Below are 15,977 nucleotides of genomic sequence, written 5' to 3' on the forward strand. Positions count from 1 at the left end.
TTTATGGGGCCAGTTGCTATGAAAAGGTTATTCTTTCAGTCAAAAGTAAAGTTAGTTTAGTATTTGGGTTTTTTTTTTTCCCCCACATGCTCTAATTTACCATTTGAGTTTATGTCTTTTTTTTTATATTATGTTATGTTAATCACCATACATTACATCATTAGTTTTTGGTGTAGTGTTCCATGATACATTGTTTGCCTATAAGACCCAGTGCTCCATTCAGTATGTGCCCTCTTTAATACCCATCACCAGGCTAACCCATCCCCCCACGCCCCTCCCCTCTAGAACCCTCAGTTTGTTTCTCAGAGTCCATAGTCTCTCATGGTTCGTCTCCCCCTCCGATTTCCCCCCCTTCATTTTTCCCTTCCTGCTATCTTCTTCTTTTTTTTAAACATATAATGTATTATTTGTTTCAGAGGTACAGGTCTGTGATTCAACAGTCTTACACAATTCACAGTGCTCACTGTAGCACATACCTTCCCCAATGTCTATCACCTGGCCACCCCATCCCTCCCACCTCCCACCACTCCAGCAACCCTCAGTTTGTTTCCTGAGATTAAGAATTCCTCATATCAGTGAGATCATATAATACATGTCTTTCTCTGACTGATTTATTTCACTCAGCATAATACCCTCCAGTTCCATCCACATCGTTGCAAATGGCAAGATTTCATTCCTTTTAATGGCTGCATAATATTCCATTGTATATATATACCACATCTTCTTTATCCATTCATCTGTCGATGGACATCTTGGCTCTTTCCACAGTTTGGCTATTGTGGACATTGCTGCTATAAACATCGGGGTGCATGTACCCCTTCGGATCCCTACATTTGTATCTTTGGGGTAAATACCCAGTAGTGCAATTGCTGGGTTGTATGGTAGCTCTATTTTCAACTTTTTGAGGAACCTCCATACTGTTTTCCAGAGTGGTTGCACCAGCTTGCATTCCCACCAACAGTGTAGGAGGGTTCCCTTTCTCCGCCTCCCCACCAACATCTGTCCTTTCCTGACTTGTTAATTTTAGCCATTCTGACTGGTGTGAGGTGGTATCATTGAGGTTTTGACTTGGATTTCCCTGATGCTGAGCGATGTTGAGCACTTTAGTATTTGGGTTTTTTAAAAAGATTTATTATTTATTTGAGAGAGAGAGTACATGAGCGGAAGGGCAGAGGGAGGGGGAGAGAGAGAATCTGAAGCAGACTCTGTGCTAAGCACAGAGCCCAGCACAGGGCTTGATTTCACAACCCTGAGACCATGACCTGAGCCGAAACCAAGAGTCAGACATTCAACTGACTGTGCCATCCAGGCACCCCATAGTGTTTGTTTTAACACTAATACTTGATATGGGATTACAAAATAAATCTTTTTCCTCCTGCATGTTCTTAGAATATGGTAGATCCTAAATATGATTATTTAGTAGATACGGATTCTGTCAGTGGAAAGTCTCTTTATGTAGTATAGGTCATAAGCTTCTGGGAATAACTTTGCCTCTCAAGGAATCTTGGATCTAAGAGGAACCTAAGAAACAGCTAGGGTAGTTCCCCACCCCTTGTCTCTGTCTCTCTGTCTACACACACAGACACACACACACACACAGACACACACACACTCATTCACACTTTATAGATAAGGCACTGAGGTCTGTATGGGCCATGTTCTTTGCTTAAGGTAGCACAGGGAGTCATCAACAATCTCTTTCACTTTATGTTCTGCTATTTTTCTCTTATGTGATTTTAAGGGTTATACACATAATTCAAGGGTCCCCAATAGTTTGCCTGCTTTAAACACCTGTGGATCTATCATAGTTTAAAATTATCACTACTAGTAAATGCTTTATTTTAAAACATTTCCCCTGAAGAAAACCCTAATAAAATTATGGTTTGGAAAGGATGACCATAGCCATGAAGGTGGCATGATCATAGTACAATTGTAGCTGGTCCCAGTTCTTCCCTGAAGAGGGGGAACCTGCAGGCCTGGAGAAAGAAAGGATGGCCAAGATCTGAAGCCCCAGAAGAGAAACACTTTAGACACACTCCATGGTTCAGGGCATGGTGGGCAGCCAGAGGGCAGTGTGGGTGCATCAGACCTCTGACCATAGCCTGACGCAAAATTTATCTCATTTACAACCTCACCACAAAAACCTTAATAAAGTAGATTTGGATTATGTAGAGAAATGGTTGGAGAGAGATGAATTTCATAGTGATTAGGGTAGCAAGCATTTAACTAAAAACTAGAAAAATAACAAAAAACAATGAGGAAAGAAGAAGCTCAAACCCTGAAATTAGCAAATGGAAAAACAAAAAAAAAATACACAAAATATCTTTAGTAATCAAATACTGTGTGCCCTTTTACCACTCACGCCTTCCCCAACCTCATTTGAATGTAGTGTTTGTTTCTTCCTGAGATTGAATGAAGAGAAGCAAGTTAAATACATCACAGTAGATTATAAAAGATTGCTAATTTGAACAGCTGTTCTAAATGTGTGATTTGTGATGTGCTACTGAACCACAAGATCCCATCACTTTAAATGGTTGATTGATGACTTTAATCTACGTTTTCTCTATTTTAGACTATTTCATCAATTTCTAAAACAGCTTCTATAAACTTTTTTTAAATTTATTTTTATTTATTTATTTTTTTAAGATTTTATTTGACAGAGAGAGACACAGCGAGAGAGGGAACACAAGCAGGGGGAGTGGGAGAAGGAGAAGCAGGCTTCCCGCTGAGCAGGGAGCCCGATGCGGGGCTCGATCCCAGCACCCTGGGATCATGACCTGAGCCGAAGGCAGACACTTAACAACTGAGCCACCCAGGTGTCCCGCTTCTATAAACTCTTAAACAACTAGTGAGGGGGTTCAGGATTGCTTTTCAGAATTGCCACAGTGACTTTTATTTTCTTGTATCAATAGGTGTTTACTCATGAATTCACTGAAAGAAAGCCTTCATTCTTTTGAGAGATAGAGTAACATAGCACATAAATATCTGGACTCCAGAGTTAAATTGTTGAGGTCAAATCTGACTCTTAATCCCTCTGTGCTCGTGTTATAATGATATCAATCTCATTGGACTTTTCATTCAACAGATACTCATTGAAGCCAACTATGTGCCGAGCAGTTTCTAGGCACTGGGGACATGGAACAGACAAAAACCTCTGCTCACAAGGAGCTTATGTTCTAATGGAAGAAGACAGAAAATAGATATACACAAAAATCAGTAAACTATATAGTATGTTTGAAGGTGTAAAGTGCCATAGAGGAAAATAGAATGGTATAAAGAGGATGAGAGTGCTGGAGAAGGGGAGGGATGTAATTTTGAATAGGGTCATCATGGTAGGTCTCACTGAAAAGATAAATTTAAACAAAGACTTGAAGAAGGTGATGTCAAGAGCCATGCAGCTGTATGGTGTGTGAGTATTCTAGGCAGAGGGAACAGGTAGCAGCATAAAGGCTTTGAGGTGGGATTGTGCTTGGTAGGTTCGAAAAAAAGAAAGGAGTCATTGTGGCTGGACCTCTCCAGTGAACAAGGTGGGGAGAGTAGATGATTCAAAGAGGCAGAGGTTGGGGGGTCAGTTGAGTATGGCCTGTGGACCATTGTAAGGACTTTTATCCTGAACAGAATGGTATTGCATAGTAGTATAGAGCGTTTTGAGCAGAAGTATGGCAAGGATCCCCTTTTTAAAAGGATCACTTTGGCCTCTGTGTTGAGAATTGATATTAGGGGGACAAGTGTGGAAGCAGAGACCAGAGTAAGTGATAACAATACAAATAAGAGATAACCATGGCTGGGACAAATGTGGTAGCCATGGGGGGTGGTAAAAAGATGTTGGATTTTATTTGATTAAATTAATTAATGTATTTTTTAAAAAAGATTTTATCTTTAAATAATTTCTACACCCAACATGCAGCTTGAACCTACAGTCCTGAGATCAAGAGTTCCATGCTCCACCGACTGAGCCAGCCAGGAAACCCAAGATGTTGAATTTTAAATACATTTTATTTTAAAGATTTATTTATGAGAGAGAGAGAGACAGAATGTGTGCATGAGCGGGGGAGGGGGCAGAGTGGTAGAGAGTGGGGAGAGAGAGAGAGAATCTCCAGCAAACTCCTGCCTGAGCATGGAGCCGGGTGTGGGGCTTGATCTCACCACCCTGAGATCATGACCTGAGCCGAAACCAAGAGTCGGACACTTAACTGACTGAACCACCCAGGTGCCCCGAGTTTTAAATACATCTTAAAGTCAATAGCATTTGCTCATGGCTGGATATGGAGTCTGTGAGAGAGGGGGAGGAATCAAGGATTTTGGCTTAAGCACTTGGAAATATGAAATTGCCACTAATTGAAGAGGGGAAAACTGTGGTGGAGCAGGTTTTAGGGAGGACATCACAAGTTCAGTTTTGGCATATTAAGTTTGAGATGCCCATTAGACTTCCAAGTGGAGAGGGTGAGTTGTCAAAAACATTTGAGTCTGGAATTGGGGAAATGGGTCCAAGCTGGAGATCATTCTAGGAGTTGTCAGAATGTAGTAGAATTCAAAACAATGAGATTGGGTAATATCACAAAGAGTTTGGGATCTGGAATCAGACTACTTGGTACCACCACTTACTAGCTGAGTAACTTTGAGAAAGCCACTTTGCTTCTCTGTGACTCATTCTATCTGCCTGTAAAATGAGAGGAATAATAGTAACTACCTCATGGAGTTAAAATAAAAATATAAATCAAAATCACCAATGCCTGTAAAATACTTCTTAGAACATATACTCAGTAAATGTTAACTGTTAATTTTCAGTGCAACTATTCTGTATATCTATCAGGACATCACAAATACTTGCACAGACTCATGTGATTAGTGTAGCAATACAGCTTTCTACACCGTGATGTTATGTTTTTGGTTTGGGATGGTTAATTGGTACTAATTCCCCTGAGTTGGTTTTGCTTCCAGAATTAAACTGGCCTGGATTTTTGGAATTTGCTCTGCCTCAGTTGTTGATACATTTGAAAGCCTGTATATATTTAAAATGTGTTACTTGTTCCAAAAAAAAGTATTATGCGTTTCTTCAGTGCTGGTCTCCTTTGCTTTTCTCAGTGCTCAGCAGAGGAGCAGTCAGGTTCACAAGAAAAACACAGTTGGAAATCAGGTAGGCATTTTAAAAATAATCAGTTGCATGCATGCCCCAAAGAATTTGAACTCAGTCGCTTGATTGATTATTTTTTAATGCAAATTAATCATGTGCAAATTTTGCTGAAAATGCAGCTTTTTGTTTTGTTTTGTTTTTGCTTGTAAGGTTTTTGGAGTGCGTTGCTTTTTTTTTTTTTTTTTTTTTGCTATTTTATGCATTTAACTTTATTGATTTATTTTAAATAACTTTTCTGCTATTTGCTCTGCTTTTCAAAATTGACTCCTTGTGTCCTACTTCGCTTGCTTATGTTACCCCTAAATTTGATTTAACATGGAATCTGTGAGTCAGTTCAAGGTTAAAATATGGTGAGTAGTTGCATGAGCTTTTGGTGCTGCTGACTAGTTCACACATTTGCACAGCTTGGTAACAGTGAAGGGACAGCTCATAAAGAAGGCAGTTGTTGGATTTACTCTCTGCCACACCAAATTCCTGTTGGTTAACGAAGATGTTAATTCCTAAGAAGATCTGATCTTTGAGTTTTTGTGTTTTGGGCTGACCGGCTGTCTCTGACTAATAGCGCTCTGCAGAGATTGCATTAACTCTGACAGTTTGCTGTTTCTTTTATGTTTTATGTGATAATGAATATTTGCATTGTTATTTCTCTTCAAGTCAAAACAATGATGATTTTATAGTTTTTTTTTAAATTCAGAGGTACAATTATTGAACAAATTGAAACCTCTGCTCTAGAAATTTTTCCATTGTTTTGAAAGGAGAAGAGGTAATAACAGACTTTATTTTAAAAACTTTTTTCTGAACTAAAGCATATAATTCTTTGCTATTTCAGGGAACCAATCTTCCGCCTTCAAGGCAAATTGTACGAGCTAAGTTCTGTAAGCTTTACTGTTGCTTTTTCATTTAGCTTCCCAAGGGCACAGTTTGTCTTTAACTGATTAACTCAACTAGCGCTTGCTACTAATTTTTTTAAACTTAGGTTGTCTTGTCCGTAACACTGTATCATTGAAATAAAAATCCTCTTAAGAGGGTTCATCCCTTCACTGCTGATAACTTGCTGTGATTGAAAGGTATGAACTAGTAAACTCTAAAATGCTGTAATAATAAACCCTTAACACTGTGGGTGCTTTGATATTTCTCTAATTTTAATGGGCCTTAAAATAATTAAAATCATTAATGATCTCCATCTCTGTCCCTTTATGCTATGTTGTTACAAGGTGTAAGCCTTGCTCTACAACTTGTATGATAATATTTCCAATAAATGTAGTTCGTGCTTCTAAAAGGTGGGTGAATATTAAACATCTGATTTTGATGTATTTGTTGATAAGCCTACTCAATTACAATTATTTGTATTTATTTAAAAAAAATAAAATCCAAATTACATCAATTGCTATCTTACATGGCTTTAAAGTTGAATCTTTTAAAACCAGATACTGTATCTTCACTTTATGGAAGTATAAAGATACTGTCAAATTACTGGCATAGGCATTAAAAAAACCCAAAAAAACATTACACTCTAATTTCTACCACAAATGAAGCAGCTTTAAAGTCTTTCTTCCAATTGTGCTAAAGTTGAGAATGAGATTGGAGCATGGGCCAATTATTTGCTTCATGATGTTTTGGAAGAAACAATCTTTGGAACTAGACATTCCTGGGTTCAAATTCTGCTCTGTCATTTAGTAGCCATGTGGCTTGGGACAAATGGAACCTGAGTTTGCTCAGTTATGTGATGAGAAGGATGAAAATATATCCGTAGGATGATTGTAAAAATCAGAAATAATTTCATAATGAGGTTTGCAGCTGGGTACTGGATGTGTGCCTCGCAAATAGTGTTTACCTTGCTCTCAGCAGGCAGGTGCTGTTCTTGAAACTTTTGGGAGAAAAAATATAAAATATAAGAAAATTACAAAAGTTATAAAATGAGAACAATGAAACATTTGGGAAAATTAGAAGCTATGGCAAATTATTGTGAAGATTGCAATGCCCAGATTAAGGCTTGATGTATAACGGATTTATCTATAAAACTTTCCTCATGATCAGAAGCTGTAGCTCATAGAAGTTTATACTTATTGGAAAAGCAATAGTATAGTGGCATAAGTGCATATTTTAAATCAGATGGAAAGGAAATTCAGAACAGTTTTCAATTATATATTGCTTCCAAATGCTAAAATAATGCTAATGGTGTTTCCGTGACTTTACTTCCCCTGAGTACTTCAAAGCCCACACATTATGGAAGTCTTAAAAGTCAAGATAATAGAATTGGGTGAGTCTCATAATAGAGCACAGATCCCTACTCCAAACCCTTGGGGCCAGGTGTGCCTTTAATATCAGAACTTTTTGGATTTTAGAAAAAAAGTATATTGCATATATCATATTATATTACTTAATATTCCTATGGAGTCAGAGGCAGCACCCTTTAATTAAACACTTCATGTTTCTGCAGTAAAACAAATGAACAGTCTCACTAAGTAGATTAAATGAGAGATAAACATTTTCATGTCGGGTTAGATTTTGCTGCTAAATTTTTGTTTTATTTGTTTTATTTATTTAGTTTTAAATTTTTTAGAGGGAGAGAGAGAGGTGGGGGAGGGGCGACCCAGAGATCATGACCTGAGCCGAAATCAAGAGTTGGCACTTAACTGACTGAGCCACTGAGCCACCCAGGTGCCCCTACTTGTCTGTTTAAAAAAAAAAAAAACTTTTACTTTGCAAGTAAGGGGTTATGAACCTGAATATCTTATATTCCAAGATCAAATCAGTAATTACATGCAATACAGTATATTTTAGAGAATCTTTTTTTTATTTTTTTTGCTGCTTAGCAGAAATGAACTATAATTACTTGAAATCATTTTCTTTATGAATCTGAATGTCTGAGGTTGATTTGAATTTGTATAAAAAGTTTTTTCCTATTAAGAATCCCAAAGCTGGGGACCCTTGGAGCCCGGTCTGTTAACTGATGCTGGCTTTTATGGTTGGTGGGGCTGAAATACCCTGTGCTATCCCACAGGTGGTTCATCCATTCTGCTATTCCCTCAGGGCTCCTGGTTGTAAGAAATTCTGCTGTACGGAGTGTGCTCTGAAATATTTTAGAAGGAATTAAAGAAAGCAAAACTCTTTAAAGACAATCCCATTCATTTTTGGCTGCCTAGAAATTTGTCAGCTTGAAAGTTCCACAAGTGGATGTCAACATTTGTACAAAAAAATGTGAGCACACAATTAGTTGAAAGTTGCACTGCCCAGTAATTTAAAGGTAACCTTCATTCATCCCTTCATGCATCAAATATGTATTCAAAACCTAAGAGTATGAAAAACTGTGGTAGATGTTTAGAACAGAATGATAAATAAATCATGGGTTCTGTCCTCGGGGACCTCACAGCCCAGTGGGGATGATGGTAAGTAAGCAAATTGATGTCTGCCTCCTTTTTCAAGGCTAGCTCCTTCTAATCCTTCAGGTCTCCCTGAAATGTCACTTCTGGAATAGATTGGCCCTGGCCATCAGATCTAAAATCACCTTCCCTCCCTAGTGTCTTGACATTATCTATTATCTTCTTATGTTGTTTATTTATTTTTTCATCTTCCTTCACCAGGACCTAAGCTCCATTAAAGCTATTTTTTTTTTTTTTTTTTTTTTTTTGTGATGCGGAAAGCCATGGAGTATCATTGTAAGCACAATCATAACATTTTAGCAGGATCATTCTGCCTATATGTGAAAGGTTTTGAAGGGAGGGCAAGGTTAGAAAAAGGAGACAAGTTAGGAGGCTATTGAAGACAAGAGATTATGATGATCTGGGCTCAGATGTTTGTGCTGGATTTGAGGAGAAGCTGATACTTTCAGGAGGATTTGTGATGAACTGGATGTTGGGGAGAGGGCCGGGCATTGTCAGCAATGCTGTTTAGATATATGATTTAGGCACAGGTGAGATAGTGGTGCTCTTCATGGAGAAAGAAATATAGTGAGAAACTCAGATTTGGATTCAGAGTTAGGAAGGGTAGATATGTTGCATATGAGGCACCGTGGGAGACAGGAGTAAAAATGTCCAGAGGGATGTTGTATAGAAGTGTCTAGAGTTGAGAAGAGACAGAGAACTATTTATTCCAAAGGTAGTAGGGAGCCATTGAAGGATTCCCAATAGGGAAGGGATATCATCTGACTTGCATGGTGGAAAGATCTGTGTATCAGTCACATGGGATGATTTGGAGGAGTAAAACTAGAGATGTGGAAATTGGGTGAAGATGTTTTTGAATAATTCAGGTAAAATACAAATGTTGGTAGCAACAAGTATGTAGAAGGGACAGATCCAAAATACATTTAGAGGGTGGGAAGAGTTATAAACAGTTGTGGAGTTGGGAGGAGGGAGTTCTCTTTCCAGGCTATGGCTAAGAGGATCCACTGACAAAGGGAATGCAGGGGAAGGAGAAGCAGATTTCAGGGGAGATGGGAGAAGGTGATGATTTCAGTTTCATTACATTTTTTGTGCCTATTGAGACCTCAGTAGGGTTGAGGTTCAAGACTTGTCTAGACTGGAGATATGTTTTACAGCTGTCAATGTATGCATGGTAGTTGAAGTCAAGGGAGTAGATGAAATTGCCTCCAATGGATAAAAGTATGGAAGAAAATATGGGATTTAAAGGATAATGGATAAATAAGAGTTGTGGTAGAATGAGGAACTGAAAAGGAGTCTATGAAGTGAAAGAGAGGTAGGAGAACTTGGGGAGTAGTACAATGAGAGCCAAGGGAAGAAATCATTTCAAGGAGGGAATGGCCAATTAGTAATAGATGTTTCCTAGAGTTCAAGAAACACTGGGGAAGTTGTCAAAATAGGTGGAGTGATAGAAGATTCTGTGCAGTACTGGGGATCACCTGAGGCTGTACCAGTCCTTTTGGTCTTGTGAATTGCTCTTCTATTCTACAGCTAGAAGGTAGCATTACTCTTGTACCTTACAGTTAAAAGGTAGCATAAAGCTGAGAAACCAGACAATGGAATTGATATCCTGAGCTGGGTTTTTTTCCAAGGAAGCAGCAAATAAAATCAAGAGAATAAAAGAGTTAAAGTTTTGAAAAGAGAGGTTGAAATAAAGAATTGTATAATCTCATGACTGATGTATTAGTCAGGACATTAGTCAGGACAGGTCAACCAAGTAACAAACAACCCCAGAATTTCAGTAGCTTAGTATAATAACAATTTAGTTCAATGAAGGTCATTCCAGTGAAGGTCATTGAGATGCTGGTGGCAGGGATGGGGGACTTCTCTGCTTTACATGGTCAGTCATGGACTTTAGAACCCTCTTTATTCTTCCAGCAGATGGGAAAGAGAAAGAAGCCTGAGTGAGGGAAGTTTTTAAGGACCAACCTGGAAGTGTCACACGTTTTGCATTCCCATTCCATTGATTGACCAGAACTCAGTCATTTGGCCTCACCTAACTGCAGGGGAAACAGAAAAATATAATCTGAACTTGTGCCCAGATAAAGAAACGAAAAAAGATGGGGTTGACTGAAAACTGAATGGAAATGAGCAAGACAGAGCACTGGGGAGTTTAATGAAATTGGAGAAAAAGTGTACAGTAGTTCCCCTTTTATCTGTGGGAGATACATTTCAAGACCCCCAGCCTGAAATTGTGGGTAGTACCAAACCCTACATATGTTTTTTTCTATACATACATACCTGTGATAAAGTTTAATTTATAAATTAGGCACAGCAAGAGATTAACAACAATAACTAATAATAAATTAGAACAATTATAGCAACATACTGTAATAAAAGTTGTGTGGATGTGGTCTCTCTCTCTCAGAATATCTTATCCTGTAGTCATCCTTCTCATGCTGACGTGGGATGATAAAATGCCTATGTGATGAGAAGAAGTGAGGTGAACAACATAGGCACTCTGGCGTGGCATTGGGCTACTACTGACCTTGTGATGATAAGTCAGAAGGAGGATCATCTGCTTCTGGGCTGTAGTTGACAGTGGGTAACCAAAACCACAGAAAGTGAAACCTCAGATAAGAGAGGACTTAACATACCAAGATGAAGGGGAAAAGGTGGTAGGGTTGGAGGTTGAAGTCAGTGAGTGGGATTTTGTATCTCAAGGTGGGCAAGAGAATGCCACCTGAAGGTCAGAGAGTTTATTAGAAGGAACAGACACCAGGGGAGGGAAATGACAAATGATAACTACAGATATTGGTAGAACATTGTCCTCAGAAGGTGTGGGCAGCTGAAGAGAAATGAGAATGAAATTTCCTGGATTCAAGGTCTAGCATATTTTGAAGCCAGGAGGATTACATGGCTGATAATCCATTCCTTTAGTTATAAGAATCTAGGGCAGGAAGACACAACTGAACTCATTGGCCCAGACTGCATCCAATTAGGAAGTACTTAGGAAGAATTGTATAATTAGGAAGAATTTTTCTTTAGGCAGGGAGAAGAGCAGGTGCTTGCAGGAGCCTGAATATCACGATACCTCCCAGTCCTGGGCTGCTTGTCTGGTTTGTTTTCCACCAATGTGCCTTCTACCACTAACTTTAGATTGGAGTCTGAAATTTAGCTTTCCCAAATTTACAGGTCTCCAGATAACTGGATTCCCAAACTTCTTGAATTGTTGGCTGCAAGCAGAAAAGACCTTTCTTATCAGAACAGGGTTTTGTCCCTCCCTACTTCTTGAAAGCTAGTCTCTTTTCTGTAGGACCCCCTCCAGATCTCAAAGAGTTGTCAACACATCCCAACATCCTGCAATATGCCTACCAAGTCCCCTGGCTATTCAACCTCTGTAAGTACATGGTTTGAGACCAATGTTGAAAGAGGTGAGAGTTTGCTCAGCTAATTTATAACTGGTTAAGAAAGACTGCCAACTTCCTAGGCTACAGCAGAACCTACAGCCCAGCCCTCTCTCCTCCTCACTCTGTTCGGCTAATTCTACCTTTCAGGGTCGCCACTCAGCTCCCACCCTCACCTGACTTCCCGGTATTAATATCTAGATCAGGATTCTTCCAGGTGTAAATTTCAGAAAAGCTTAACTTACACGACCTTGGAAAAAAGTGAATTAATTAGTTTACATGTTTGAATATTTTGGAAATAAAGTTAAGTACTATTTAAGCTATGGTTCAAACAGTGTCAGAGTGAACTGGTTTCACGAACCATGATGAACTGGATGAACCTTTCCCGTTTTTTGCTTCTGCTTCTTTGCTGTTTGCTCTGCTCTTGGGCCCCACAGGACTGCGATATGACAGCTATCAGCCCCTAGGGGATTTCCTACTTTGAATTCAACAGAAATAAATGAATCTTCCTCCCAGAGGTTTCAGAAAAACTCCCGAGGTTCACTCTGATTGAACAAGCTTGGATCTCAGCTCATTCCTGAGGCAATTACTGTGGCCAGAGAATGAAGTGTTCTGATTGGCTTAGGCCAGATCACATGGGCTAAGATGTGGGGATGGGCTGGGCTCCTCTGACAATAATCAGAGCTGTTGTTGGAAGAAGAAAGAACAGACACTGGAGGATGTGTATCAGAGGTGATGGCTACAGGTACTTCGTTGAGCATTGTTTGTCTTAACCACAATTTAATTTGGATAATAGGATTCTTAGGTATATTGTCTTCTTAAAGGAATATAACCGCATTATTAAAACCCTATGGTTCATTTACTGATTAATGATTTTTTTCCAGTTCATCCTCTTTCTCTCCCCCTTCATCTTCCTCTTTCTTTAAAAAAAAAAAAAACAAAACCCAAAAAACAAAAAAAACAAAAACCAAAAACCAAAAACCATTTCTATTGGCATATTCAGTTGAGAGGTAGTATAGTGCAGTGGTTCTTCAGAGCTGGAACTCTGAAGCCACCGTGTGGCCAGGAGCAAATTATGTAACTTCCTGTTTCTCAGGTTTCTAAGTAAGGTGATAAAAATAGTAATTGCTTCATGAACTTTTTGTAAGTATTAAATGAGATAATACAGGTTAGGTACCTACAACAGGGCCTGGCTGATAGTAAGCTCTGTATAAAGTGCTTGTTATTATTATTGTTGTTGTTGTATATTTGTATTACTCTGTTAGTGTTCAAGAAAGATAGTAAAATAATTGCTTTTATTTTCTAATTGAGCCTTCTCTTCCCTTGGAAGTGGGAAGATTGCTACAAAGCAACAATGAATTCTGTATATCCATAATGGTTCATGGATTAATTTTTGAGGACAGCTTTCTGAGTATAGAAGAAGAAAAATACCTGCCACCCCAATATTCTAATAAGCAGTTTAATGTATTTTTAAATAGATATTATAAATTTTTAGAACCAGTTAGCACTTCTTTATCAAGTTCTTTTAATTGAAAGTACATTAAAAAACATTATTTGTAGGAAGAATGGAATTTTTGCTCTATTGATTTTCAAGGTGGCCAGTTTTAATGAAAACTGTCAATGTTATACTGGCGTTTTAGTGCTTTGTTGTTTTTTTAGAAGAAAAAACTCAATAAAAATTATCAAAGATTTGTGGCAAGATAGAATATATACCTTTAACAATGTATGATGCTTATCTGTATTTATTATACATTACATAGATGCCCCTTATCAGCAAAGAAATGTAAATATAATTTTATTAGATACAGTAGATTGCATTTTAGGAAGCATTTCTAAAATTGAGCAGTTCAAGTCAGTGGGAATATAACTTGTTATGTCAGTACATGCATATATCACAGCTGTTTTAGCATGTATCATATGTGTAAAATGAGATCTGTTGTTACAAGCTGTGTTTCTTTCCTGTCAGAAGAACACAGTGTTGTTTGTTGCCACTTAGTCTGATATTTAAATTTTTAAGTTTATAAACTAATTCTGAGACTGCCATTTTCTTTGGTGCATTAGTTTTCTAGGGCTGCTGTAACAAAGTACCACAAACTGAGTGACTGAAAACAAGAGAAATGTATTCTCTCACAGTTCTGGAAGGCTTGAGGTCTGAAATCAAAGTGTCTTTAGGGTCATGTACCCCGTGAAGGTTCTAGAGAATCTTTCTTGCCTCTTCCTGGCTGCTAGCGGCTCCTGGCACTCCTTGGCTTGTGGCAGCCTGACTCTTCTGCGCTTCCACCTTCTCATGGCTTCTAACCCCCTGTGTCTGTTTCTGTCCCCCCTCCTCTTCTAGGGACACCAGTCATTGGATCTGGAGCCCACTCTAATTCAGTATGACCCCACCTTAACTAATTACATCTGCAAAGACCCTATTTCCAAATAAAGTCACATTCTGAGGTTCCAGATGGATGCAAATTATGGGAGACAGTATTCAACTCACTGCACTTTGGGCACTTGCAGATTTTCTTTTCTTTTTCTTTCTTTCTTTCTTTCTTTCTTTCTTTCTTTCTTTCTTTCTTTCTTTCTTTCTTTCTTTCTTTTTCTTTCTTTCTTTCTTTCTTTCTTTCTTTCTTTCTTTCTTTCTTTCTTTCTTTTCTTTCTTTCTTTCTTTCATGGCTTATTATAATAAGACTTTACCTGGGATTCAGCTATACAGGATGCTGATGCACTTTAATAGTTTATTAAACTAAGAATTTATAAATTGGGCCATTGGAGCTTTAAAAGCTATTTTCTTTATTATTCTGTTTTGAGAACATAGTAACTTTGTATTATTGAGATAAAACAGTGCTATTCTATCCCTCTGCATGGTGCCATTAGAATATCATTTTGATTAATTGGGTTTTTTTTTTTTAGGATTGCTTCTTGAGAATTTATTTTTCTCAAAAGTTTGAGGCATACAAAGATTCATCATGAGGGGAAAAAAAGGAAACATTGAACACTTTTAAGTGATAATACACAAACTCCCTTTTCCTCAGTTCATGTTCTGCCTCAGCTAATCTTCTCCCCAGTCTTACCCCACCCCTCCAGAGAGGGCAGGAGTGGGGGGAAGGGGAGGGCAGAGGGAAACCAACAGACAGAAAGACAGACAAATATGGCGTGGAGCTATAAATCCATCTTAGGATTTGGGAATTTGCATTTTCAAAACCTACCAAGCCCGAAAGTTGTATTTACTAAAAAAAGTAAAGGGATGAATGACTGTCCACTCCTATCAGTTCTGTAGAAATCATGGTAGTTAACATGGATTAGTTACAGTGTTTCAGGTTTGGTTTTAGGTATTTCAGGCATTAACTCATTAACTCCTCCCAACAACCCCAGGAGGTAGGTACTCTGATTATCTCCGTTTTAATCTCCGTTTTACAGATAAGGAAGGTGAGGCAGGGAGAGGCCAAGTAATGTGTCCAGTCTTACAGTTTCTAAATTACACACCAGGATTCAAATCCAGGCAATTTGATTCTAGTCTTTGTTCTCTTCATTGTAGTGTTTAACCACTGCTTCTAACAGGTTGTAAATTGCATCAAGAATCTCAGTCTCAATTATAGCAAGTCACATCACTTAAATCTATTCACCGTTAGTTTTATTTATTCCTTAAATTTGTTCTTCAACTAAAGCTGATTGATCCCGAATAGAGTGAACTTAGGTTTGTATAAATTAATCTGATTGTGGTAGTCTCTTTGGGCTGCTGTAACAAAATGCCATAGACTGGGTGACTTAAACAGCAAACATTTATTTTTCACAGTTCTGGAGGCTAGAATTCTGAGGCCAAAGTGCCATTGTGGTCGAGTTCTTGGTGAGGGCCCTCTTCCTGGTTATGTTCTCACATGCCCTTCCTTGGTACACGAAGGGAGATGGATAGATCCTGTGTCTCCTCCTCTTTTTTTTTTTTTTTTTTTTTAAAGTAGGCTCCATGCCCAACGTTGGGCTTGAACTCATGGCCCTGAAATTGAGTCACATGCTCTACCAACTGAGTCAGCCAGGTGCCCCTCTCCTCCTCTTTTTATAAGGGTATTAATACCATCCTGGGGGCTCCACCCTCAT

General features: G+C 38.5%; 1 protein-coding gene across 7 annotated transcripts in view; it reads left to right on the forward strand.

The window, feature by feature from the left end:
- Nucleotides 1-15,977, forward strand: part of DNM3 (dynamin 3) — a 539,814-nt gene that overhangs the window by 239,271 nt on the left and 284,566 nt on the right. For 4 of the 7 annotated variants that reach the window (XM_078077964.1, XM_078077966.1, XM_078077970.1 and 1 more), the window contains exons 13-14: nt 5,086-5,137; nt 5,964-5,993. In XM_078077964.1, the coding sequence (XP_077934090.1) occupies nt 5,086-5,137; nt 5,964-5,993 (82 nt within the window). The remainder of the gene's footprint in view (nt 1-5,085; nt 5,138-5,963; nt 5,994-15,977) is intronic. The other 3 variants (XM_078077967.1, XM_078077969.1, XM_078077971.1) reach the window with 1 other exon arrangement.

This window comes from Halichoerus grypus, chromosome 7 (assembly GCF_964656455.1).
Source record: "Halichoerus grypus chromosome 7, mHalGry1.hap1.1, whole genome shotgun sequence".
NCBI lineage: Eukaryota > Metazoa > Chordata > Mammalia > Carnivora > Phocidae > Halichoerus > Halichoerus grypus.